General features: G+C 33.4%; 1 protein-coding gene across 3 annotated transcripts; it reads left to right on the top strand.

Moving 5' to 3' along the window:
• The first annotated feature begins 259 nt into the window (after nt 1–259).
• On the top strand, nt 260–25,029 carry LOC116342946 (galactokinase-like). Of its 3 annotated transcripts, none has more exons than XM_031770772.1 (9): nt 260–416; nt 7,361–7,678; nt 8,686–8,825; nt 18,379–18,470; nt 18,531–18,636; nt 19,089–19,214; nt 19,362–19,546; nt 24,090–24,199; nt 24,522–25,029. In XM_031770772.1, the coding sequence occupies exons 2-9, from the start codon at nt 7,475–7,477 to the stop codon at nt 24,807–24,809; spliced, it is 1,251 nt and encodes a 416-aa protein (XP_031626632.1). In that variant the 5' UTR covers nt 260–416; nt 7,361–7,474; the 3' UTR covers nt 24,810–25,029. The 3 variants fall into 3 exon arrangements, with proteins under 3 accessions (XP_031626632.1, XP_031626634.1, XP_031626633.1); XM_031770773.1 differs by lacking the exon at nt 260–416 and adding an exon at nt 3,592–3,818; XM_031770774.1 differs by lacking the exon at nt 7,361–7,678 and having other exon boundaries at nt 261–416.
• The last annotated feature ends 159 nt before the right edge of the window (nt 25,030–25,188 follow it).

The following is a 25,188-nucleotide window of genomic DNA, read 5'->3' as shown; positions in this document are numbered from 1 at the left end:
TAACTGAACAATACAAATGAAGTCGTATAGCGAGAAAAAACAAGCTCAAAGTCTATATAAAGAGGCAAGTGTAAGATGTGGCATGAAGTTTTACGTGTATTGTATGTATTTATAAAGAATATTTGTAATATAATAAACAATACACAAAACCGTCTGTGTATTTTATCAGCGCGGGAGAGAGACGACAACATGTTGCCGGTCTTTTATATTCTTTATCATCGGCGTTTCGTATGAGTGCAAATCAGTAAACATGAGACTTCGACCGTAATACAAAAGAATTAGTTTATAAATTGCAGTCAGCGTAACAAAACGTCAAACGTGAACTCAATATTAAACAGTTTTGCAGACAAAAACAAACTAATTGCTGTGGTTCAATTTCGAAAATTCAACAATTTCGCTTGTGTTTTTATTGTGCGGTCAGTGTTTAACAAGAGTGATTTTATTTTATTTTTGCTTTCATTTCTCCTTCTGAAAATTTGTTTTTGGTATGATTATTGTTTCTGGATTCGGTGTAAATTTCATTGCTGTGAAGTGATGAAAAGAAGTTTGAAATTGGATCTTCCTGTGCTGAATGACAGTGACAGTGAATCGAATAGAAAAGAAATGGCCATTAAACCGTATACAAAACTCCATCTGTGCTCCTTAAAGTAATAAAAATTCAATTAAATGGTATTCCGGATCGAATGAATGCCAGACAGACAATTGCATGTCTTCACAGTATTCCAGCGTGAAATTGGCATTTTTATATCGTCTCGTTTGTATGAAGAAAAGAAAACGAAAACTATTCGTTGCAATTGGATTTTTAATTACTTGAGCTATTCGAATTCTTTGCGTTTTTTTTAAGTTTTGTTAATTAAAACTTCACACATCACGCGGAAAAATTCATTCATTTGGAATAAATTTTTGAGTAGTAGAATTTAAATTGTCAGACAGAGTGGACAAAACAAAAAAAAACTGCATTGAATATTCTGCATCGAGATTTTTTTTTTTTGTATTTTTTGATTGTGCGCATTGCCGTTTTAAATTAACATATATTTTTTTGTTCGTTCTCAACAAATCGAATAATCGATGCATAGACCAGATCGTATACGGTTTTTTTTATTCCAATAGGAGAGATCATTTTTGCTCTTTGATGCGGAACTTTCGTCTATCTATTGTGATATCGTTTTTATCTGATATCCAGTCCAAAGAAATTAATTTTTATCAATACTCTCTTTGTATGTCTCCCATTAAAATGCAGTTCCAAGCGATAAAATTAAATTGGTTTTTCAAAAACGTATACTCCCACACAATCAACGGAAAGTCTGAGCATGAATGTACTTCAACAACGAATATTTTCAATTATGGATCATTTTCTTTCGATTTCACAATCTATATGCACTCCATTTGGAAAATAGTTTTAAAAGAATCAAAGACAGTTCCATTTGTATTTCGTTTGCTAGCTAATGCTGCAATCATTTGCACAAGTCTAAAAAAAAGAGGGTAATTGCTGTTGATGATACATACTCCACCACCTCTCCGATGAAAATAAAGAGCTTTGTTTGCATGTCAAATGCAATATCAACCCAATGACATAACCAATGTTCATCTAATTTCCACTTGTTATTGTCATTCATCCAATGGCGCCTAACTCCTTCTTCTACTTCTTCTTCTTCTTCGTTTTCAAACGCGCGATCTCTTTCAAATCGAGTTGACATAGGAAAAATACAGCTCAGTTTGAAATAACAAAGTAGAAAAAAAACAATGCACAGACACTGACACAAAGAGAAAAGTAGTGATAGCGAGAGAGAATGGGAGATATGGAAAAATTTAATTGAATGTCGACTGCAGACAATTTTACCGCATCATTTTATCATCGTAAAAACTATCGAAGCCATTTCCATAAGTTTTTATCGAGTGGCAAAAATAATTCAATTATAAAGAAGAGTTAAAAACAAAGCCATTTGCCAATGGGGAACTTTTCGACTTTTTAAATGCAAACCAAATACGATGCACTCGACCGGTGCAACAAAACAAGTACGTTTTGTTGGCATTTTTTTTTAACGACATCAAATCCAATTTCGATAGATTTTAAAGTATTTAGAACTTTTGTTCATGCATCCGTGATATCGTCACATTTAACTTGGAAAGGCATACACTTTGGAAGATAAATTGGAAATATCATACGTAATATTTTTTAAAATGTGTTTTGAAATTGCTTTATGAGTTCGATTGTTACAATCAGGCGATATTTATTTCAAAGAGACTTTAATTGAGTTTGCTCCGGCGAAGTTATTTCTATATATTTTATGATCTTTTCGGTTGAATATAAGCGCAATCAAATGCACACAAATTTGTTTCAATATCGAAACCATAGATGGCGTTGGAACAACGAAATTGAGAAGAAAAAACACAATTGGATAAAAATACAAATCTATTTTAAATTGAATGAAGCAAAGTCTATATTTTCCATGTGTATTGCTTTTATAAAATGCTTAAAAATGTAAAAATGTATGTGTATTAACACCAACATTTTCATCCATTGTTTACTACCTCATTTTATAAATGTCCTTGTCTTTTCTCCGTTTATTTTTATTTGGCTGAAAAAAGTCTTTGTTTATTGAAAATAAAAACGTATTTTTCGCGAGAATGTGCAAGGAAACGATAATAAAAACACCATTGCATTATCGCAAAATGACTTGTTATCAACTTTAGTGTCGTTTCTCGATCGAAATATGGTATTTTGAAGATTTTCAGATAAATTTTTATTATGTGTTTATTTTTCTGTATTTGCACAATGTGTCGTTCAATTGTAATCCACCTGGGCCAAGCCGAAATTTTTTGTGATATAAACACGAGGCTCATTTCTATTTTTTCGAATTCCAAAATATGTGCCTTTTGTTGTGTAATGATGTGGCTGCAAATCCCAGCTGAATCAAAATTGTCGAAATGTGAAGAAGAAAACAAAATTCCAAAGTGAAAATCATCGCGCAAATTTGAATGTTCGACTCAAGATAACGATACAACCCCTTTATTACCAATCGTTGACACAAATCCAAGAATGTTACTGAGTTTTGGGACTGTGAATTTTGATAACTGAAGTGGTTTTTATCACTATGTTTGTGGCATCAAATGTGACATAACTCGAAATGATATGAATTTTCTTTGTTACTATAGCGGGTCGCAAAAAGACAATAACCACCTATAATGGCTCTTCTAATGCCATTACAATCGCTATCAATTTAAAATTTATAGAGAAACTTTGACCCGATCGGTTTCATCCAAATGAAATTTCATTTACGTCATATCTTATCGCTTCGAATAAAGATTAAAATGCTAATTCACGTAATGTTTTAGAGAAGCGTTATCTTATCAGTGTGTGGGGAAAAAAAACTGCTAAATGCTCTGGTTAGATTTTGCATTTCAATTAATCTACATCATATGACATTGACATACGACATATTCACAAGTAATCGCTACAAACCCATTTGAAAGTGATTGAATCGAATTGCCGCGAACCGTTTTGCATATTGAGTGTCTTTTTGGAGCCTAAAATTAGTAACATTCATCACAAAGTGTCATGTTATAGTTAACATCAGATGCGGAAATTTGAACAAAATTTTGCCGACGGCAAACATCAAATGAGCAAATCATTCCTCGGTTAATGCAATAAATAACATCTGTGTAAACTACATTTTCTTGATCGTAAATTGCATTAGCTTGTTTCATCTTGGAACTTTCTGTAAACAGGATGTGGTTTTGCAATTGATGTAGACATACGTCAAAACTATCAAAATATTGTTCTGTCGTAATAACGCGAGCGCAAGTTCTTACCAACGGTAAATCTGACATTCAGAAAGCATCTGCGATAATTACAATTGAATTTTTCGTATAATGATGCTTAAACACGGCTTAAGTGCACAATAATGTATAATTTTGTTAAGATTGTAGGCTGTTGTTTTATTTTTCGTCATTAACATGGGAAAATTTTTGAGTGAAAATAATTTACAGCCATGATTTATGTGCATGTGTATGTGTGTGTGTTTATGTGCATAAAGTAGCAGAGCTATAGGAAATGACATAATTATCTCGTGCTCCGTTCATGGTGCACGTTCGTTGTAATTGCTCGCACAAAACACTTGACAAGAGTTTGTTAGATTTTTTATGTGAATGTCTTGTTTTACTTGTATTCCAGATGACTTTTTTATGCATATTACAACATCGGTTCTGGTGGTTGTTGTGCTCTCTATTCGTTTTGATTTATACATATATACGTTGAGTCCTTGTGCTTAAGCATGATTTGCCGTTTGCATAATAATTTCCGCACGCTTCGTTTTCATCTCTCTCGGATATAATTCATCTCAATTTTCAGTTGATGCTTTTGCGATTGCGATTGCATTTTAGCATTTCGAATATTGTTTTTTTTTTAAACTTTATTTATATATATGAGTGTGTTTTGCAACTTTTTTGTATAAAACTTTTTTAATCTCAATAAAGTAAACACGTTCGAGTGTGTACCGCTTATTATATATGTTAAAATTGGAAATGTTAAATTGTGAAATGAAGAAACAAGGAAGTGTGCTTTGAGTGAACAGGACAATGGAAGGATGTGAAGACTTCAAGTCTCTTTGAGCCAACGGTGGCGCCCCGAATTTCAAAGGGGACGTCAATGTAATTTAACAACTCAAATCGAAACTAAACAGCGCGCCAATTTTAAAACTTGGTGTCATTTCCTCCCATTGGAACAGGAGAACAAATTAACAACATTTGAGCTGTGAAAATGGACTGATGAGAGAAAATCAACATTCTTGTGTTGGTGCCTATTTGAATGTCATGTAGTTGTGAATGTTTCGAGTGATATTTACAGTTCCGTTAAAATGACCTCAAGACCATGACCAGTTTTTGTGAAAATTAAAATGATTGAGTCGACTCGTTCAAACTTTTTTTTTGCATAGTTTACTCTAATCGACTATATGATGTGCGTAGCTTGTTGTCATGCATTCGCAAAAATGCTGTGAATTTTATGAAAATTTCGGTGAAAGAGATTTATTTTCCAAATGCAATTATGTTGATTCAATTTACACTTGTTTTTATGCGATTCAACTATTTGTCAAGCCAAGAAGGAGAGAAAGAGAACCTGTTGTATACACATCCAAATTCCACACTATATCTAATTTTAGTTTCTAACTTCTAACTTTTCTGGCATTTGGTTACCTACGAATACCGACAACAAATAGTTTCACACAAAATAGTCGTAGTATGAGTGCTCGATCTCACTCAGCGCACAGCACTGCAATTTCTATGTTTCGTTTGGATTCGCTTGAAAGTTTGTTTGTTTGAATTTGTTGTAGTGTTTGTTGAGATGTATCAAATGCACTTTTCGTACAATCATAAAACAAATGAAACATCATTTATCCACTAGATCTAGATGTGCATTGGCTTTAAATCACGAAATGTTTCACAAAATATCACCGAAACTTTTGCGCTTTTTTTTTATAATAATATAATTTATATGGAGAGAGAGAGATAGAATGTACGACAAAATTATAATAATTGGATGACTCGATGGCAGATCCGACAAAAAGAAAGTGGTTGCATTTTATTCAAATAACAAATACCAGCTGCAAACACACACTAGGTATATCTCTCTATCTCTTCCTTTACCGACAAAACCCATAACGACACGAACTTTTATTTAATTCATTTCGGGCACCGAAAGAGTACGAACGAGAAAAAAAATCCATTCCATAATAGTTGTGAAGTTGCTCTTTTATCTTTTGATGTTTCGCTTTTAACCTCTTTCAAAATTTAGCCGATTTGTTTAGTAGAGTCATACCGCATTTCATTCATGCAGTAGCGGCAGTGACGGCAACAGCGGCAGCATAGCGTGATAAAGCTAATTGTTCGTACCTGGCAAACGGGTTGGAGAAAAAAAACCGAAGAGATGCAAACGACTGTTTGAGTTGTCGGTCTTGGGATTCAGATGAAATTTTACAAACTCGAATTTTCACAATTTTACGAAAGTTTTGCGGGCAAATGAAGCGCCAAACATTTTACGGGCGAATTGCGACAACCAACAAAACATAAAAGTTTTTAGATTCATTGCAGCTTAAAATTAACTACCTGCAATTTTGATAGAAAATAATTGGTTCTTTTTGGTTTTGTCTCACGCATGCACGTGCACGTGTGTTCGAGTGTGTCTTTTGCCAAATAGCGTTGTGTATCGTTTGTGAATATTTCACATTTCCTTCCGAGTTTTGAATTTGTTCGAAACATAGTTTATGGATACTGCATGAATGAGTTCATTTTTGTGGTCGTTTGTGTGTTGCCAATTTTGTCCAAAAGTGCATTCAGTTTATCATCCATTGTCCCATCCGTTCAACTTTGAAACAAATAAAATTCAAGTTATTTAACTAGGTAAACTTGAACACATCCATTTGTTGATGTTGTTTGTATGAAATCTATTTCATTTCCGACAGTTCCTTCCATCGAAAAATGGTCGGCTTTAGATAGTTCAACCAATTATTTGAAATCATTTTAACCTGAGCACAAAATTGTATCCGGCAAAACACCGTAAAATCGGCTTTCAACTAAATTTTCTTTGATTTTTAGAACATTCTAATACATTTCATGTTAGCCACTCTCTCAAAACTGGGATTACAAAAATTACACAATTCGATTGTATGCCAGATTTGATGCATTCAACGAACAGTAGAGCTTAAGTTTTTCTTTTCAGCAGATTATGTGATATTATGTGTCTTGAAATGGTCAAAACCCCCGGAATCATACATTTAGATACAAAGTAAATTCTCACGCTCATACTATACATATTATTATATAATACACTCGCATTGAGAATGTTCCATTGCATATTTAAGAGAAATTGTAAACCATACTTTGGAAGTCTTTAACATTTTAACAAGATAACGAAGTGAACGAAATGTGAGATAATCATACATTGTCAGTCTTCTGCTGTATTAAAGCCAAAATGTGTACGCTCTGTCAATGGTATTTCGGTATTTCTGTTGAAAAACATTCACCCAAACGAGAGGAAGATAAGAGAGAGCGAGAGAGAGTGAGAAAGATTGAACGAATGAGCGAATGAATGAATGAAAGAGAAAGAATAAGAGGTAAAATGGAAAATAGAAAAATCATAGAATCATCAAAAATGAAAACGGTGTAAGAAATAGAAATTCGAATGAGAATATTCGGATTGTACCATTTTGAGAAGTGAGAATGAAATGTGATTTCTTATGTTCTATGTTGGGATTTGTTCACATCAGAATTGTTCTTCATCACTTTTTGCCTAAATGCAATGAATTTTATTCGCACAAGGAATATTCTGACGCAAAACTTTAATTGCATTTTCTATTCGTTACAGGAGTTTATTTGTTGATCGTGAAAGCGGTTCAGGAGACAAGCGACATAGAGCGACAGTGTTCGTAAAACTCAAATAGAATTATATCCAATTACCGTAGTGCATATACATATCAAAATGTCTTGTTCGAAAACTGAATCGACATCAACGGATGTCATGTTAACGGATCCGGTGCCTTCGTTTGACACAATCTATCAAGATGCAATCAAAACTTTTCGTGAGACATTCGATGCGCTACCAGATGTGGCCGCGTGCGCTCCGGGTAGAGTCAATTGTATTGGTGAACACATTGATTACAATGACGGTTTTGTATTGCCAATGGTAAGACTTACATGCACTCAAATACACTTGTCTCATGTCACTCAATGTTTTGGTTCGTTGAAAGTTCTTTCTTTTGAAATGACGACGCTTTTGCTTGTTGCTAACTTATACTCTACGTATGCTATACTCTTTCAAAAACTCTCTACACACTTACTCGACGCAATTCTTTTATTTTTCTATTTTCAAGTTTGTTTGTGGACGTGTTTACTGTTACATTCAATACAAATGCAACAATGTATACGAGAAAAGTTTCTGTGTCGCCTCTATAAGAGAAACTGTACCCGAGATCGCGCTTTTTCATGATGCTGATAATCGATGTCACTTATTGGCGATGTATATACATGATTTTATGCTTTTGCGAAAATGAACAACACGCTCGCACTGTAATGATATATCCAATTTTCATTTACTCTTGTCTAACTCTCATCACACCGGATTAAATTACATGGGAAAGTTTTACCACGCAAAAACTTAAAAGAAAGACTGCACACAAAAAGCACCACACCAAACGAATGTGCTGTCGATGTGGTTATTCGCTAAACTGCACACAAATTTTGTCACTTCGTGGTAGTTTTGCTTTTTTTTATATATATTCTTCTAGACTGTTAGACTTGATAAATATTTAGTGCTTGTGTGCAAACGTTGATACGAAAGAAAAACAATGGGAACTGCGTGCACTTCAGAAGAGCACTTCAGATGGATGTCATATCCAATTCAATTTGCAAAGTTCTTATTTTATATTCCGTGCACATATAGTGATGACATTTTTTCCACAAAATATTCGCAAAAATTCAGCATATAAATGAGTTACATTCAACAAGGGCACCATTAGCTCAGCGCACCAATCATTTTATTCATCCATAAATTTTACTCAAATATCAAGCAAGTGTGCTGTAACAACCAACTGAAAATTGTCTAATGGCTCTGTAGTTGTACTACTTCGAACCAGAACATTTTTAGCATGTACTACTTTGAGATAGAATTTCAATCGTTTCCATTTGAAAAAGGCACTTCCAATGGTTACGATTATTGTGGGAAAGCGCAACAAAACGAAATCCACGGCAAATATTGTTACCTGCTGCAACGGTGCCGATCAACCAACAAATATTTCCATTGATTTGAACAGTTTAACGGTCGGAGTACCAAAGTAAGTTTTTTTCTTTTTCAATATTCTCGCTGTCCCTCTTTCACCCCCTCCCTTTCTTTCTCGCTCTTGGAAATATTTTTAATTAGTTTTAATTGCAACATTACAATCCATGTTTCATTACTACTTTCAACCATTGATGATGGTAGTGTTGACGGTGGATTGTGCTATAGCACGTATACGGAGTGAGATGTTAAAAATCCATGTTCGAATCTCTATTATTCAGAGAACATGCTGCATTATTGCAGAATTGCACAGCACTTTCTCTTTCTCTCTCCCTCTCCCTCTCCCTCTCCCTATTTCTATTTCTCTATGTCGCTATCTCTCTTTCGCTGTCGATGAAAATCATTATGAGAAAATTACATTAAACTCAACTAATGAAATCGATTCATATGAAAAATCGCTGTTTTAAAATGGTGAATTGAATAGTTTGACGTTCGATCTTGGCATGTTCCTATGAATTATAGGCTATAATATTCTTGTAGCATATGAACCGTCTTCATTGAACACCAATGAAAATGTTCATTTGTTTTTTTAACTTTGAATTTTTGAACAAAAATTTAATTAATTTTCACACAAAGCCACACATGGTTCAAAAATTATTATGCCTGTTTCCCTTTTGTTTATTTCAAACGAATCATTTTGAAAAGCACTTCAATCTTTATCACTTGACGAAGTGTTTTACTCTAGACGCCACTTCATGGTTACAATAAAAATATTTATGAGTGCAAAATAAACAAGCCAAACCGATTGCGCTTTACAATCGACGAAAGGAAACCACTGCAAATTTGTTACCTACATTATGAAACCAAAATGAAAGTACTCAATAAATCTGTTCATACATACAAACGAAAGCAAAACGAATTATACGATTGATGTTACATTATCATAGCAAACAAATTGCTTACAAAGTTTTGCAAGAAAAAAAAAACAAATCTCACGTGTAAGAAAAAAAGGAATCGATCGCATTTTTATGCTAAAGTATTTTTCAAAGAGTAAATCTAGTTGGCCCAAGTTATGAGAACAAAAGACAACAAAGGCACAAAAAGCGTACAAATACATAATCGTTCTTTATTTAATTCACTGTTGTAAATAAAATCAAAACTCCTCTATTGAGACAGAAAAAAAAGTAGAAGAACAGACCGGCACCCGAGCAACCATTAAATATATATTGCAAGTGGATCAATTCGATAAAATTGCACAAAGTTTAGCAAAATGCAATGCAGAAAAAAAGAAACCACAACCACATAAAATGCAGCAAAAGAACAAGAAGCAACAAGGAGTGTACATGTACAATGAAGGATATTGTTTGCTTACCAGAAGATGCAATTTTAAATTCAGTTTTTATCAAGAAAGAAAAAAGAAACTGTAGGCAACGCACAAAATAGATTGGACAGAAAATGAAACAATAGTCAACAACGGTCCATTATTTATTGTGTCAGGTCTTTTTGTTTGTGCTCATCTCATGCACACTAAGAAAGAGAGAGAGAAAGAGAAAAATGACTTTCGAGTTCATGAAACACTTTTCTTGTTCTTCATGCCAAATAGCAAAGTTTTGTTTTGTTGCTGATGTTGCCATCACCAACCACAACCACCGGTGGGCACAAATCTTCTAAAAATAAGACGAAAAAAAAACTACCCTCTTAAAAAACCAGCCGAATTGCTGTCGTAATAACCATTTTTCGGTTTGCGCACATGCCCAAACAAAACACTGCTTTTTACTTGATGCTGCTATAATAAAAATAGCACATATTATTGCTCTATAAATGTGTAATGCAGTATGTTGTTATTTGTTTGTTTGCTTACTTGTTCTTGTCTAGAGTTTTTGGCATTTTGTTGAACTGCATGAAAGAATGAGTTTTATATCGCTTTTTGACATTCAAATTATGGTGCAAGATAAGGAGAATGTAAACAAGCACAATTCATTTACTGTTCAACTTTTGAAGAAAAAAAGAACTGTTTTTACTATCCAACTTTTTTTCCCTGTCAATGTTTAACCAAAATTCAACTTTATGTTTTAAACTTATTTTGATTACAATAGCTGTTCATTTGAAAATGAACCGAAGTAAAATTGCGGTTTATGTTTTACCTCATCAGCTGTGACATAGAGCCTATGACAGAGAATTGATGCAGTAACGCGCCTTTTTGTAACAACCAATTTACTTTCCCAATGAAGTCATGCGTGTGACGACCAAAAATAAAATTGATTTTGTAATTTAAATCTGATTTATATTCTATTAAAAATTATAAACGCCTTGTGTGGATTGTTTTCTCGATTAAAATCAGACCAGCAAAAAGTGATTTTTTTTTGTTATTCATTCAAAGGGCGATGCTGTGTGCGCCAGCTCAAAATGCCTTCTGAAAGATTAATTATAAAATGTAATTTATGTTGTGGAAAACTTTTGTGGTTCGAAAAGCGGTTTTGAATGAGCCAATTTTTCACAAAACTTTTGGCCAACCTATTCAACGCCAAGTGCTTATCTCTATCTATGTCTCTTTTGCTCACTCTTTTTGACCCCAAAAAAAAAGCCGAAAATGACATGGTTGCACGTAATAATTAACACAGATATCGCATACACTTTTGGGGCGAATTTGGTCCGACACACATTGGGCCACAATTTATGCACATATAAATTATTCCCGATGGACACAAGCGCATAATACGAAACATATTAATTTTAATCAAGTCGAAAAATGTTCGCGCACATGATCCATTCGACCAAAAGTGTTATTAAGCTAACGCCCAAAAGTCACATAAAACGTACGAGCACATATTATGTACATGTGTGAGAAACAGACAGACACCGAAGGAGACACAGCAAGCATGTGAGCGAGAGACGGTTAAATATATAATTTATTTTGGCTGAATATATGCGAAAGACTTTTAGCAACCGTTAAAGCGTTCAATTTTATAGCTGCGTTAATAGTTGGTTGATGTGCAATTTTCTCGTTACAAAACGATTCGCAAATAATAACTGGAACGACTAATGTTAACATGGACAATTCAATGGTGGCCATCATATACATCTAAATTAAAATAGTTTGAAACCATTTTGCCATTTCGAAATGGGTGTTGTGCACACCAAAAAGCCGCTAATTTATTTTCTTGGCTCCATTTTGATCCATCAAACGATTATAAAATTGTTTGTCGCATGGAATGTTTGGCGAATGAAAATGATTGTAATACGTCGCTGGGGGTGCTCTTTCACGCGACATTGTCCAGTTTTATCGATAGAATATAAAACTGAAATGATGAAGCACGTATCGTCTGGTAAACCGACATCGAAATTTATCCAAATGGGAAATGTTTTGCGATAAATCGAAAAGAAAACGAATCTCACGAACTAAAACGGAAAGAAATGTCTTATGATAATGTAGCTGTGATAGTGGCAAAGAAAATGTACAGCAAGAGAAAACCGTCGAGAAAAAGTCGAAGTGAAAAAAAATGTATGGAAAATCCGTACAAATCTAATAGATTGTATATATTTTTACGGTGTCTTGCCTACATTAAAAATTGATATAAACAGAAAGGGCAAGTGGCAGCGTTCCATTTGTGAATGCGTTTCGTTTCAGATGTAGCTTGGTATGTCGTTGTTGTCGTTGCTGTTGTCATTTTTACCGAGTATACCATGTACGTGACTGGAAAGGAGAATTCGACATTGATGATGTGATGCGCTCTATCGCACTTATCTTTTGAACATTTCCAAAGTTTTGAAGGAGAGAGAGAGAGAGAGATTTATTCATTCGTGTCTTTTCCTTTTTATTTGTGAATTGTGATGGCCATTTTTAAGTTCATTTTACATACTATATTTGATGTTCATCCTTCTTCTCCTATCTCTTCACCGTCATGCATTGTCTAAATATCTTTGCGAAACATTCTGCATCATCTCACATTCATCATTGTCGATTCACATATATTTCATTCCCATACTTAATTTTGTCGCTGCAAAATACACTTAAATCACGTCACCCGGCTCTCGTACACACACATATTTATCAAACTTGTTTATCGCACCGGACTTTTGGTGACAACATCTAACACACTTCCAACCCCTCTTTCTGAAAGCTTTGTCAACGTAGCATTCATATTTATTTTAAACTGATTTCCTTCGGGGCTTAAATTGAATTGAGATTATAAATCGAAACTCGAACGTTTGATGAGATGTGACGAATTGATGGTGTGCTCTCTTTTGGATCATATTGAATTTAATGACTGAATTATTAATTCGATGTGTGCGTTTGTTCCCACTTTCAACATGTTTACATTGCTCCCACTTTCCGTTAATCACAATGACGCTCTTTATAAAACGTATTATAGTATTTTTGAGAGATTTTCGCTCAAAAAAATTACCTGTATTTCGCTTGAGCAATTTGTTAGGATGACCACATAGTTGAACTTCATGAACGTTTACAGAAAAACACATTTTGTGAACTGACCAATAAAATCTGAACGAAGTGGACACACTAAGCAAGATAATGAAAACAAAAAAACCGAAGAGAACCTCAAACAAAGTTGTTGCAAAACTTTTGAATGGATATTCGAAAAAATGAACGAACGACCAACATTTTCCATTGTGTGACATTTACAGGTGAACTGCTTTGTCGCAAAATTTCTCGTAATCTGTGTGTTCCATATTAAACTCCTACTTCTCCATTGCAATGCCATTGCTTTGTTGGATACACTTACACATATATATACACATATAATGCGCGGTTTCGGTTATACATATTTGAACTGTGGCTATTGTGGTTTACCCACCTTGTGTTATCTAATTTAATAATAGGTTCCGGTTGCGCTCTCAACAGACGAGAGATGTTCTCCGTACACTCAACACCACTTATATGTATATCGTAAAATGACAGGAATGCAAAAGGTCTGAGGGAATTTCTAATGGGTAGAAATATGCATGAGTTCAGTCTTTTGGCACAGAAAAGCAGATAAAATTTCCGAGACCGGAAGTTTTAGCAAAATGTATATGTAGGTTGTATGTTGAGAAGTTTGCAAAAGGAAGCAAGAGGCAGACATATGAAAAAGGAGACACACAGAGAGAGTGATGGAGTAAGAGAGTAAAATCAACAACAAAAAGTGCAATGAACCAAAAGCATAGCATTTTTCATCAGACATTAGCGAAAAAAGTGCCATGCATGCAGGCTTACGTCAAACACAACGTACATTACTCACCAGTAAACCCACCAGTAAACCTTGGAATATGTGACACTCCAATTTTCAATTTTTTTTTTATGGAAACGGTAGAGGGGCCAAAAATCAAATTGAAGCATTTTTCTTCAACTTCATATTTGGGGCAAGGAACATATTTTGCCCTTTAAGGGATTAAAATCGCTTTGACAACTTGAGGTTATCCGTTGGGAGCATTTTTACCCTCTCTCCACGAGGATTCAGTAGGGTTGGTACGTTGACAAAAGTTGTTTGTCTCATTGTCAGCTACAACTTTGCCGAAGACTGCAATCCATTATTTCCATTCGTTTACGGCGTAGAGCATTATTCCCAATTCAGGGGAGGCATGAACATTGAACACGCAAAACGCCAAGGTTTACTGATCAGTGCATAATTACAAGTATGTCTATCTAAATATATATTAAATATATCGCATCAGCAACGAAAATGTGCTGATCCAGATGAGCCGACGATTATCGTCGGCTGAGCAACTTGAACTTTTTCAAAATAGCAGATATTTACACGACATACGCTTTTCATTAATCTGCAAAACGTTGCATAATAATTTCAAGATGTGACATCTTTTTTTCCACTCATTTCCTAGCTCGTTTCTCTTTTCTCTCATTTTTATGTTTGTTTCTTCGTAACACAAAAAAAAGTGCTGAAGTTTTCGAGTGTGAACATTCACACTTCGTCACAATGAACAATGTAAATTGTGCTAACGAAGAACGTTTACAATCCAAAGATTGGCGGTGAATTTTAGATGTCAGAATTTGAAAAAGGGTCTAATCATTCGGATGGTTTGAAATTTTTCGGAAAATATTTTTTTACCTTCCATCAAAAACCTTTACAATTGTTTCAGAATTAAGTTCTTTCGAAAGAATTTGGCTTTCCATGATGAAAGTATTTGCGTATTTGAACAATGAAAAAATACAAGAAAATTCTCAACGATTCTACACATTGGAATTTTATAATTAGTTCAAACAGCAATTAATATTAATGCCAACATTCCATTCACGACGATAAAAGAAACTGAAATTGTTGGGCTTTTTCTGGTTCTATATTTATTTTGCAATTAGAATTGAAAACATCAAGAAACGAAAAAATTGCTATTTATCAATACGTAAATTCAAATATTTTGAATTCTTGAACTTTTAAACTTTCGATTGTAACAGTTCGTTTGGTACTCAAGCAAAGACAACAACATCAAAAGCCCAAGAAAATACTTAAATTTCAAGTGTTGAACGTCTATTGGTAATAATGTCCCTTTTTTCTTCAAATTTAAACGTTATTTTGAGGGAAAAAAATAGACATAAGAAACATGACTAACAAACAAACAAGTGACGAAGAAAAAAGTGAAATGTACAATTGAAAGAATGTGTATTCATGGTCAAAACAATGGTATCTAACAAGTTTACAAACTGTCTCAAACCGCAAACAAAATCAAACGTGAAATACAATGGCATTTGTTTCCTGCAGAAAACTTCAACGCTCGACAAAGAACGACTTTTTTTCCCAAAGAGTTTACCACATTGACGTCAGTATTATTTAAAACAATGTATATTCATTCACTGAATCTCAGCATCGACCCAAAAGTAATTTCATTTAATTATCATCCGAATGCAAGTGTATTCATGGGTTTAATTGTAAAGATTTGCGAAGAATACGGATCTATTTTAAACAACTGTGTTTTATGGCATTCTTAGCACATGTACAACGAAATAGTACTCCGAGATTTAGTCACAAACTTTTCCAGTGACACAGATTGACTTTGGTTTTTGTCAAAATTCGAACGTAACCATTTCTATCATCTGATAAAAGGTAAAACATGGTTTTGATTCAGTAAAAGTCTGATCAACATTCGGTTGTCACTCTATAAGTTGATTTAATTCGGAAAAGTTGAATATGGGTTACCCTCTAATTCATTCATGGCACTTTCAATTGAGATCATTCATCAGACGGAAAATACAATGAACCGATTTGATGGTTCGCTTACTCATTAGAACTGTACAATTAGACTTTTGTGTACTTAGGAAAAAGGGTGTGCGTTTTTTTTTTCAAATTCATCATGACATATCCGATATATTCGTTGCAAATGAAACTCATTGTACAATGACGCTGTTTGTGCCTTGATTTACAAAACAGAAAGGTACTCATGTGTGAAATACAGTGACCACTTCAAAGAATGCAAAACAACACACAGAAAGGAATTGGAAATGAATTTACAGATTGAGTTACCAATATCAAAAGGTAGAAACATTAAAAAACTTTCGCACAATGTCATTGTCTGTGTAATTTGGTTGAGTCTTTTTCATCACGTACATTGGATGCTGGTTCAATGTTGGTTCAAATCTGTTAAAAGACATGGCTATAAAAACATTGTTGTTCAATTGATTCAATGGAGATTTTTGTTTGCAGTTTTGATTTGATTCTGGGCACATTGATCACATTCAAGTTGCTCTATGTGTTTGTCAGCATAAATGAAATTCGTTGTATTGAGTCGAAGTCACTTTGTAGAAGTGACATAGTGTAAAAACAACAAAGCATTTAATTAGTGAAATGCATGAAGTTTGGCATCGAATAAACGTGAAAACCGAATGAATCTGCTTTTAATTTGGATTATAATCAAGACCATATTTTGTCTAAATGAAATGCAGAAAGTATTTGTGATAAACCAAAATAGGTGTGCAACAGAGTCACATGAATTTCAAAAGGCTTTAATTACCATTTGAATTGGTTTCGATGTTGCTTTTAAACTCCTTTACCTTCAGGTTCCAAGAATATACACTTGTTTAAGAAAATAAGAGATTCTCGAATCGTGCCTGTTTTGTTCATTTCCGAATTACTTCTTTTTAGCTTGAGTCTCTCAAAACAACCCTTTTTTTAATATTACTCGGACCGACCCAAGAGTTTTGGTATTTGACAAAAACGCACGATTTCATTTCTTGCGATAAAAAATCGCATAGCAGAAGAACGCACTTTAATCTAAATCGAATTTACGAACGAATAAACCAAACTGTATTTTTTATGACACGATTTTTTTCTAAAACAAAAATCCGCCTCTCTTTTTGCAAAAACAAATTTTCGTGAAAGTTGATTTAAAAAGGAGTTTACTTGCATGAATTGGGATATTATTTATGAATTGAAAGAAATTGTTGTGAAAGTCTCATTGAGAATTTTAATCCAAATATGTGATTGTGTGTCACTTCTCTAACGCAAAAATGATGACTTTGGCACATATGTTATTTGCATATAAGTTTCATCATATTAATTATTACTTCATTTTATAAATATATATGGTGGTTATTCGTATTTTTCGAATTAGATCCAGTACAATGCGAACAAATAGTGTGACGAAGCTTTTAATGTGTCGATTCCATTGAGAATTCTTTAATTAGAAATTTGCTATGAGCCATATAAATGTGAAATGTTGTGTTGAAAAATGAGCTTCAACATTTCTTTATGAAATAATTACCAAAAGTTTAACAATACTAAATCAAAAACAAAGATATAATTGAGATACTACTTGCCTATAAACAAAGTATTATTTATCCAAAAAATTTGTAACAGGCGTAACTTAGAATTTGTATTGTTTGATTAGAATTTGTAAGTTTTCCAACTTAATTATATATCACAATAAGTTTGTTGTTTATTATTCTCGGGTTTTCTTGAGAAAATATCATTTTACAAGTTTTGTTTGCCTGATGTGGTTTACAAATTACATATTCCGACTTTGCATGGCGAAAATGAAGACTGATGTTTTGAAACCTTTCTAGTATATCATATACTGTATATTTTTATATTTAATTTCCAAAGATTTACATTTGTCTTTTTGGCGATTCATAGAATTCGGCACAAACTGCCTCTGAATATCAATTAATCGAGATGGATTTCAATATATTTGTATATGTTTCATTAATGTCACAAGAATGAAAATGGATTGAATGTTTTTCCAAGATAATAATAGAAAGTATAATACAACAACCACAATAAGCACGTTAACAAAAAATCTATAGTGGAGTTGGAAGAAATTCTCTGTCTCCAAATGTATTGGAAAATTTTCTCCTTTCACTGAAATAAATGTTTCATAAACCATACGAATATGCCGAACGAACGATACTATTCAATTGAAATCAGCTTAGCGTTTCATTAGCAAAGAGTTTTTGTATTGTTTTATTCATCATCGAATGTCATTTTCGAAGACTGTTCAATTTTTCATTTAGCCCATACTCTATAATTTCAATTAAAATTACAGGATATTACGTTTAGTACTAAATTCGATTAAAGTACTCACAATTAGTGTGATCAAGTTTTATTTGAAATTCCAAAATTCAACGTATTTTTAAATTGTTTTCATTTTGTTTTTTTTCTTTGTTGTAGATGGGCGAACTATGTAAAAGGTGTATTGAAATGTTTTGGTAAACAATTGCCAGGATTCGATGCGGTCATTATGACAAATGTTCCAATAGGGGGTAAGAAAAAAGTTTGTTTTAGTTTTTTTTTATTATTATCGGTCGCTTTTTTTCATTTAGGCGGACTATCAAGCAGCGCAGCACTCGAAGTGGCCACATTAATGTTCATTCAATCTTTAACCGATGCCGATGGTAATAAAAACTCTGACAACATCAAATCCTTAACGTAAGTTCAATATTTATGACATCAAATATAAAACACCCACACGCTCTGCTGCAAATCAAAATGACCATCAAATAAGCAAAAACGATTTCTGTCCAGTAAAATACTGTACCACATTTCTATAATAGAAACTGGCGACTCGAATTTATTTACCTAATATTTCATTTGAATGGCTCATTCAACAGACCCCAAATTGTATATCAAAGTTCACCATCGGTAGACAAAAGCCAAACTCGTTGTTTCATAAATCATTTTTTATTACCAGTTTTCAAGAAAAAAAAATAACTATATATATTTCACAACTTCATTTCGAACGTGTACGATGTGTCCCTTTGTGCTATCGAAACTATCGTACATTTCAATTTAATGAAGGTTATAGTCGTGTCTGCAATCCTTAATTACTTGTTGCTGGTGTCGTTTTGAATTTTATTAACTTTTTCATTAAATGCACACAGGCAAAAACAACAGGCGCTATTGTGCCAAAAAGCTGAACACGAATTTGCCGGCATGCCCTGCGGCATAATGGATCAATTGATTTCGGTAATGGGAAAACGCGACCATGCATTGCTTATCGATTGCCAGTAAGTATACGCCATTTCTTGTTTTGCTTTTTAAATGACTTTTGCCACGTATTGAATAAACATTGCAAACTCGAAAACCTCAAAATTCATTCATTCGCTTATATTTTTGTTGATTGCGATTCTCAATTTGATATTGTACAATCGCAGAACATTGGACACGATCCAGATACCCTTTGAGTTGGGAGATGATTTGGCCGTTTTAATCTGCAATTCAAACGTACGCCATGAGCTATCGCACAGTGAATATCCAACAAGACGAAAACAATGTGCAGAAGCGCTTGAACTCATGCGTTTAAACAGTTACAAAGATGCAACTATTAAAAGCTTAGATGGTAAGTACGAAATATAAACAAAAACAAAAAAGAAAGTCTTATGTGTATGCCACATTCGTTGCATTACATGGCATCACAAAAATGAATGTGTACGAGCATGTGTGTGTGTGTGTTTGCACCAGTAAATCCCGTTCCCGAAAAATGAAAACAAAAACAAACTCTCATTCAAAAGGAGTAAATTGAATGTATAACGGAGAGAATGCGGTTCCATATTCGCCGGCATTTCATATGATGTAAATTACGGATTTTGTCTAATTTAGATAAGACACAAATTAATTGACGAGAAATGAGACTTTAATTCAGTTTCAGCAAATTGCTTAATTGATGACACGATAAATCCTTTTTCACTGCTTTTGATAAACTCAAGATTATGTATTTGTATGTGTTTTATATTTATAATCTGCTACAAATTAGCAATGAAAGGAATGAAAACTCATTCTTAATGTGCGCGCTTTTTTATACATTTCGTACGAAACGAACAAAAATGAGAATAAACACTGCTGCACTCATTCAAAATAATTCTTTCGATGTCGAAATATCTTTCAAAAGAATTCTACCGCGATGTGAATTTTCAGATTAAAACTATAAGAATGACGATGTTTCGAAAGGCTTTGGCATATCATCATATTGGATTAAACACATTGAAAAATTTCGTCAGCATTTTGCATGGCCAAGACATTCTCTTGATATCCATCGGACGACTATGGAAACAAAATTTAGTTATAGCCAGACTTCATACGTGAATTAGTCATGAGAGTGTACAAGAGTTTGATGAGTCAGACACTTTGAAAAGATAGAATCAAATAGTGTCTATTTTCCCGTAACACGCAAACTTGCATGCTTTTCTATGTAAACTTTTGAACGATTTGAAGTAAATGACTAACACAAACAAAGTGAGTACAAAAATATTTGATGTGACTACACTTTGATGTGATGCGCTTACATTAACATTAAATTGTATACATGACCATACCAAAACAAAATTCTCAAGCATTTTCACACAAACCGTTTGCTACTTTACACAGCACTCAATTTGCTGGAAAGTGCAACAAAACATTATCACGTAAAGAACAAAGAAATAAGCGATTTTATGAATAGAATTGCCACTTTTCTACGAACCGACCACACTCACTGGAGAAAGTCAATTTCAGATTATAATGGTGAGTTGGTTTGGGATTGTTGCCATTTCTGTTAAATTGTGTCACGTTAAATACCAGAGAGTCAAATATTTGATGGCTTTCATTTCCGTATAATGGCCGGGAGTAGTTAAAATTTTACAGCTAGTATAGTGTTTTCCAGTGAATGAACTGTACAATTTTCTTTGAAAACATATTAAAATGCTCATGTTTTATTTTTGCATCAATGTTCATATCTAAGCGCGCGTTGCGCCAGAATAGTCCATGTGTCGTTTGACAATAAATGTAAAATTGTTTCATTTAAAAACAAAAAACTTACACTTTTGTGTTAATGCACGAAGAAAATCATTTTCCAAGCACTTTAGCTTACTGAATAATAAATTCAATGGCAAGATTAAAACATAAATCCTTAAGCTTCATGCTTATTTATGTGGATTTTTTTTTGTTGCATATTGTCATAATACCTTCTCTTTTTCTATCTCTCTGACAACAGAATCATTTATAATGCATAGTAATCGCGGTTTTCATGTTTGTAAAATGTCGCATTTCACGGTGACGGTCTCCGAACAATTAGACCAATTACGAATATTTTTGTAAATTTATGGGATTGAAAAGTGTGCATTTTTCATATCCGATTCTCTTCATTTACAAACGGACACCAGCAACAACAATTCAAACTACGCAAAAAGATACGTTGCTTGAATGTGGGGTTCCGTGGAAAACAATGAAATCAAAAATTCACCATGGTTTCAAATTAACAGATTATTCAGCTACTTTTTTTCGTCTGGAAAAATCACTCGAATTCTCCACGGGAATCTGTAAACAATTCACATTCCGATTTCAAACGTTTTATTCAACTTACAGATACCTTGAGCTTCACTCCATGCGCATTAATTTTTATCCTTAGTTCGTGTGATTATTTGTCCACAGTTGTTGTTCAAAGCTTGGGGAAGGGGCTCGTCAGACTTTTTCCGCTTACTTTGCATTTGCTAAACAGATATAATGAAACCGGAACATTTTTGAAGAGTACACCTCTTGCACAACATCCTTCGCCTTTTACCAAACGATTTTACGTTCACGCATTTAGAGTACCGCAAAACTAACGACTGTTTCCTTCATTGCGCGGTTCTATATAGTGACTGTTGTGCACGACAAGAGGAAGGAAACATTCTAAAATGATGAATCTTTAATATTCCAAATGAGTTTCATTCGGTGAATTGAAATTCGCCCTTTTTTCAAATGGCGTATATCGAATATGCGGAGTGAATTGCTTTAGAATTTTGCTCACGCAACAAATAATTACCAAAACACTATTAAGTGTATTCAATCATTTGTAAAGAGTTGGATTCCTTTCGAGTACGAAACTGGTTGAAAAATTGCGCGTACATTGTATTCAAATACAAAAATGATGTTAATTTAGTTAAATTTGAAGTCATTTGTCGAATTAACACTTACTCATAAGCAATCGAAAATTCATAAATTTATTTAAAATAAATGCTCAACAATCGTATTGTTTGTTGAAAAGTGTATGCAGTTAAACGAACAATTTTGCATGGTAATTCAAATAAATAATCAATAAATATTCAATTGAGATGAAAAACAATTTACCACATTTGCATACGTAACAATGAAAATAGAGCGGTTGCACACCGAATAATTTTAAGCGGTCACCCACCATACGTAAAAAAAAAACAAAAACCATTAGAATGCTTTTAGATTAATTTTCATCCGATCGATTTAATGAGATCATGGAGAGAGCAGACTACCGAATAGAAATTACATATTATTTGCATTCGACGTATGTATACATTAGAACAACCCATAAATTCAATTATTGATGAGCATCTAGCGCCAATCAAAATCCTATCAACAAAGTATGAATAAACTGGTATATTAAATGAATATTGTACGAATTATTTTCAAACAAAAATTAACAAAACATAAACCACACACCAGATCACCATACACAAATTCATATCGCAATATTTTCATTTCAAAATGATAAATGCAAAACAAGCCATTTATTTATTCATCCATTTAACCAAATTTGTTCCGTTTAATTTGAATCGTTGCACTAAATTCCGTTCGCCATGTATTATCGAATTTAATATTCTGTCGATGCTTATGGTCACTTTGTTTGATGTGCCATGCAGCATATGTTTTTGCATGTAAAAGCAATGAGAATCTCATTCTGTTTTTTGCTGATCAAATTCAATACAAGCCACACACACACACACTTATCCACACTTTTACCGCCTTCAATTTCATTCATGCATATTGTTGATACGTGCACCTATCGATACATACTACCATTTGTAATTTTATTCTGTAAACCATCCAAAATTGAATTTAATTTGTAATGTACGTATTGCATTTAATTCGAACGTTTTTTCCCCCATTAAATACTAATTTTCATTTGTTATTCTACGCAACTTAGATGTGGCATGGTGAATTGTGTTTTAATTCGTTATTCATGAGTTCCGATTCATGAATGTTTGGAAACAATTTTCGAATGTAGTCATTTAAAGAACATTTTAATTGAATAAGTATTCATTGAATACGTGCAGTGATAACCGTTTGACTGAACCGCGAATTTTTGTCGAGTCGATAGTCTTCGAGTCAAGTTTCACTTAAATTCACTTTTATTTCGCACAGGAATCATTTCCAAAATGCTGTCAATCACATTCAATTGAGTTAGTTCGCGATATAAATTAGTGTTGAGGATGACCAGATAAAAAATAAAACGTTTGAGTTCATTCGATTGACCGTCGGCACGGATTACACTTAAAATAAAATCCACAATTTGACGGGCGAGCCCAATGGCATATTTTCAATTAGACACGCTAATTAAAGCAAATAAGCATGTATGCTCAAATTAGCGTCACAAATTATGATTCATATGTTTGAGCTCAGCTTAAATTTAATCCATGCCCACCGACACACCTATATATTGTGTACGTGGCATTAATGCTCAATTGTCTGTGTATGTGCTTGTGCAAGGTATGGTGTTAGTTGCAATTAGTGATTTAAATTCAGTTTTAGACCGTCGCGTGATTAGTAATCAGATTCAGATTACATACATTGGTTTATGCCAAATTAACATCAAATAATTCGATTGCATCGCTCACAAATCACATTTCAATTTATTTGACATCCAGCTAATGGTTTTGTTGAGCGAACCAATTGCAGATTTTCAATAATTCCCTTCAAACGAACAATTTGATTATTATGCCAGCGAAACGCGATTTCTGTTTCTGACATTTTATTCGATGTGTCTATTGTAGCAAACATTCGATTTGTTTCATACTATTCCGAAATGAAAATCAATGAGAATTTAATTTGAATTATTTTTGTTTCGATTTGAAAAATAAAAACGTTGAAAAATGCACAATTTCTCCCTTTTTTAGCTTTGAAGGGAACCGATGGAGTCTTGATCAAACGAGCACGTCATGTTATAACGGAAATTCAACGAACACGTGAAGCTGCTGATGCATTACGGAAACAAGAGTTCAAAGAGGTTCGTAAAGTAGTGATATTTTTCATTTTAAAATGTTTATCATAAATAGCAAAAAATCAATACCAATGCCCGAAAATCATTTGCAATAAATTCGATAAATTCTTGTTCCAAGATTTGAAAACATGATCCAATATCAAATCTCGTAAATATTGGCTTGGAATTTAATATCGATGTTAATTTTGCTATTTATTGGCTCAATTTTATGAAATGAAAATTTATTTATATCATAAATCAAATCATTCATCAATGAATATCGTTTGTGACTGAAACCGCTTATTTCATTCCAATTTCACGAAATTGATTTAGTATTCGATATTTTCAGATGGGTCGATTAATGTATGAATCGCATAAATCACTGCGAGATGATTTCGAAGTATCGTGCAATGAGCTTGACATACTAGTTGAAGCGGCAATTAGTTGTTCTAGTGTGTTAGGGACACGAATGACCGGCGGTGGATTTGGCGGCTGCACAATTACATTGCTTCGCAAAAATGATATAAATAATGTGATAACGCACATCAAAACGATTTATACTGCAAATGGCACAAATGGACGCACAGCCAGTTTCTATGTTGTAGAGCCGGCTGATGGTGCCCGCCGTGTGCTCTAAATTTGTAGAATGCAAATGCTGCCGAAATATAAACAAACATTCGTTTTTAGCGCGAAACATTTATTTTAACGATGATAATGTTGATTATGTAATTCGACAATATCCGTTTTTTTCGTGCATTTATTTCACTCGGTTCTCAAGCTCTAATTTCGATTACATCATATAATTGCAGATTGTTAAAATGGAACAAAGTAATAAATAAAAAGCAGACAGAAAAACAGTTGATGAACTTCTTATTTGGTTTTTTGTACGAAAAAAAGCTTTTATGAAAATTAAATGTCACTTTCTCGCACATTTTTTTTAGCAATATCAATGAATTTTAAGAAAAATATAAAATTTGAAAAAAAAACTTCCAGAATAGTTGTAACAGTGTGACAGT

This window comes from Contarinia nasturtii, unplaced genomic scaffold, assembly GCF_009176525.2.
Source record: "Contarinia nasturtii isolate CC-2019 unplaced genomic scaffold, AAFC_CNas_1.1 Cnas_scaffold_928, whole genome shotgun sequence".
NCBI lineage: Eukaryota > Metazoa > Arthropoda > Insecta > Diptera > Cecidomyiidae > Contarinia > Contarinia nasturtii.
The sequence above is the reverse complement of the archived record's forward strand: the minus strand, read 5'-3'. Positions and strand labels throughout refer to the sequence as shown.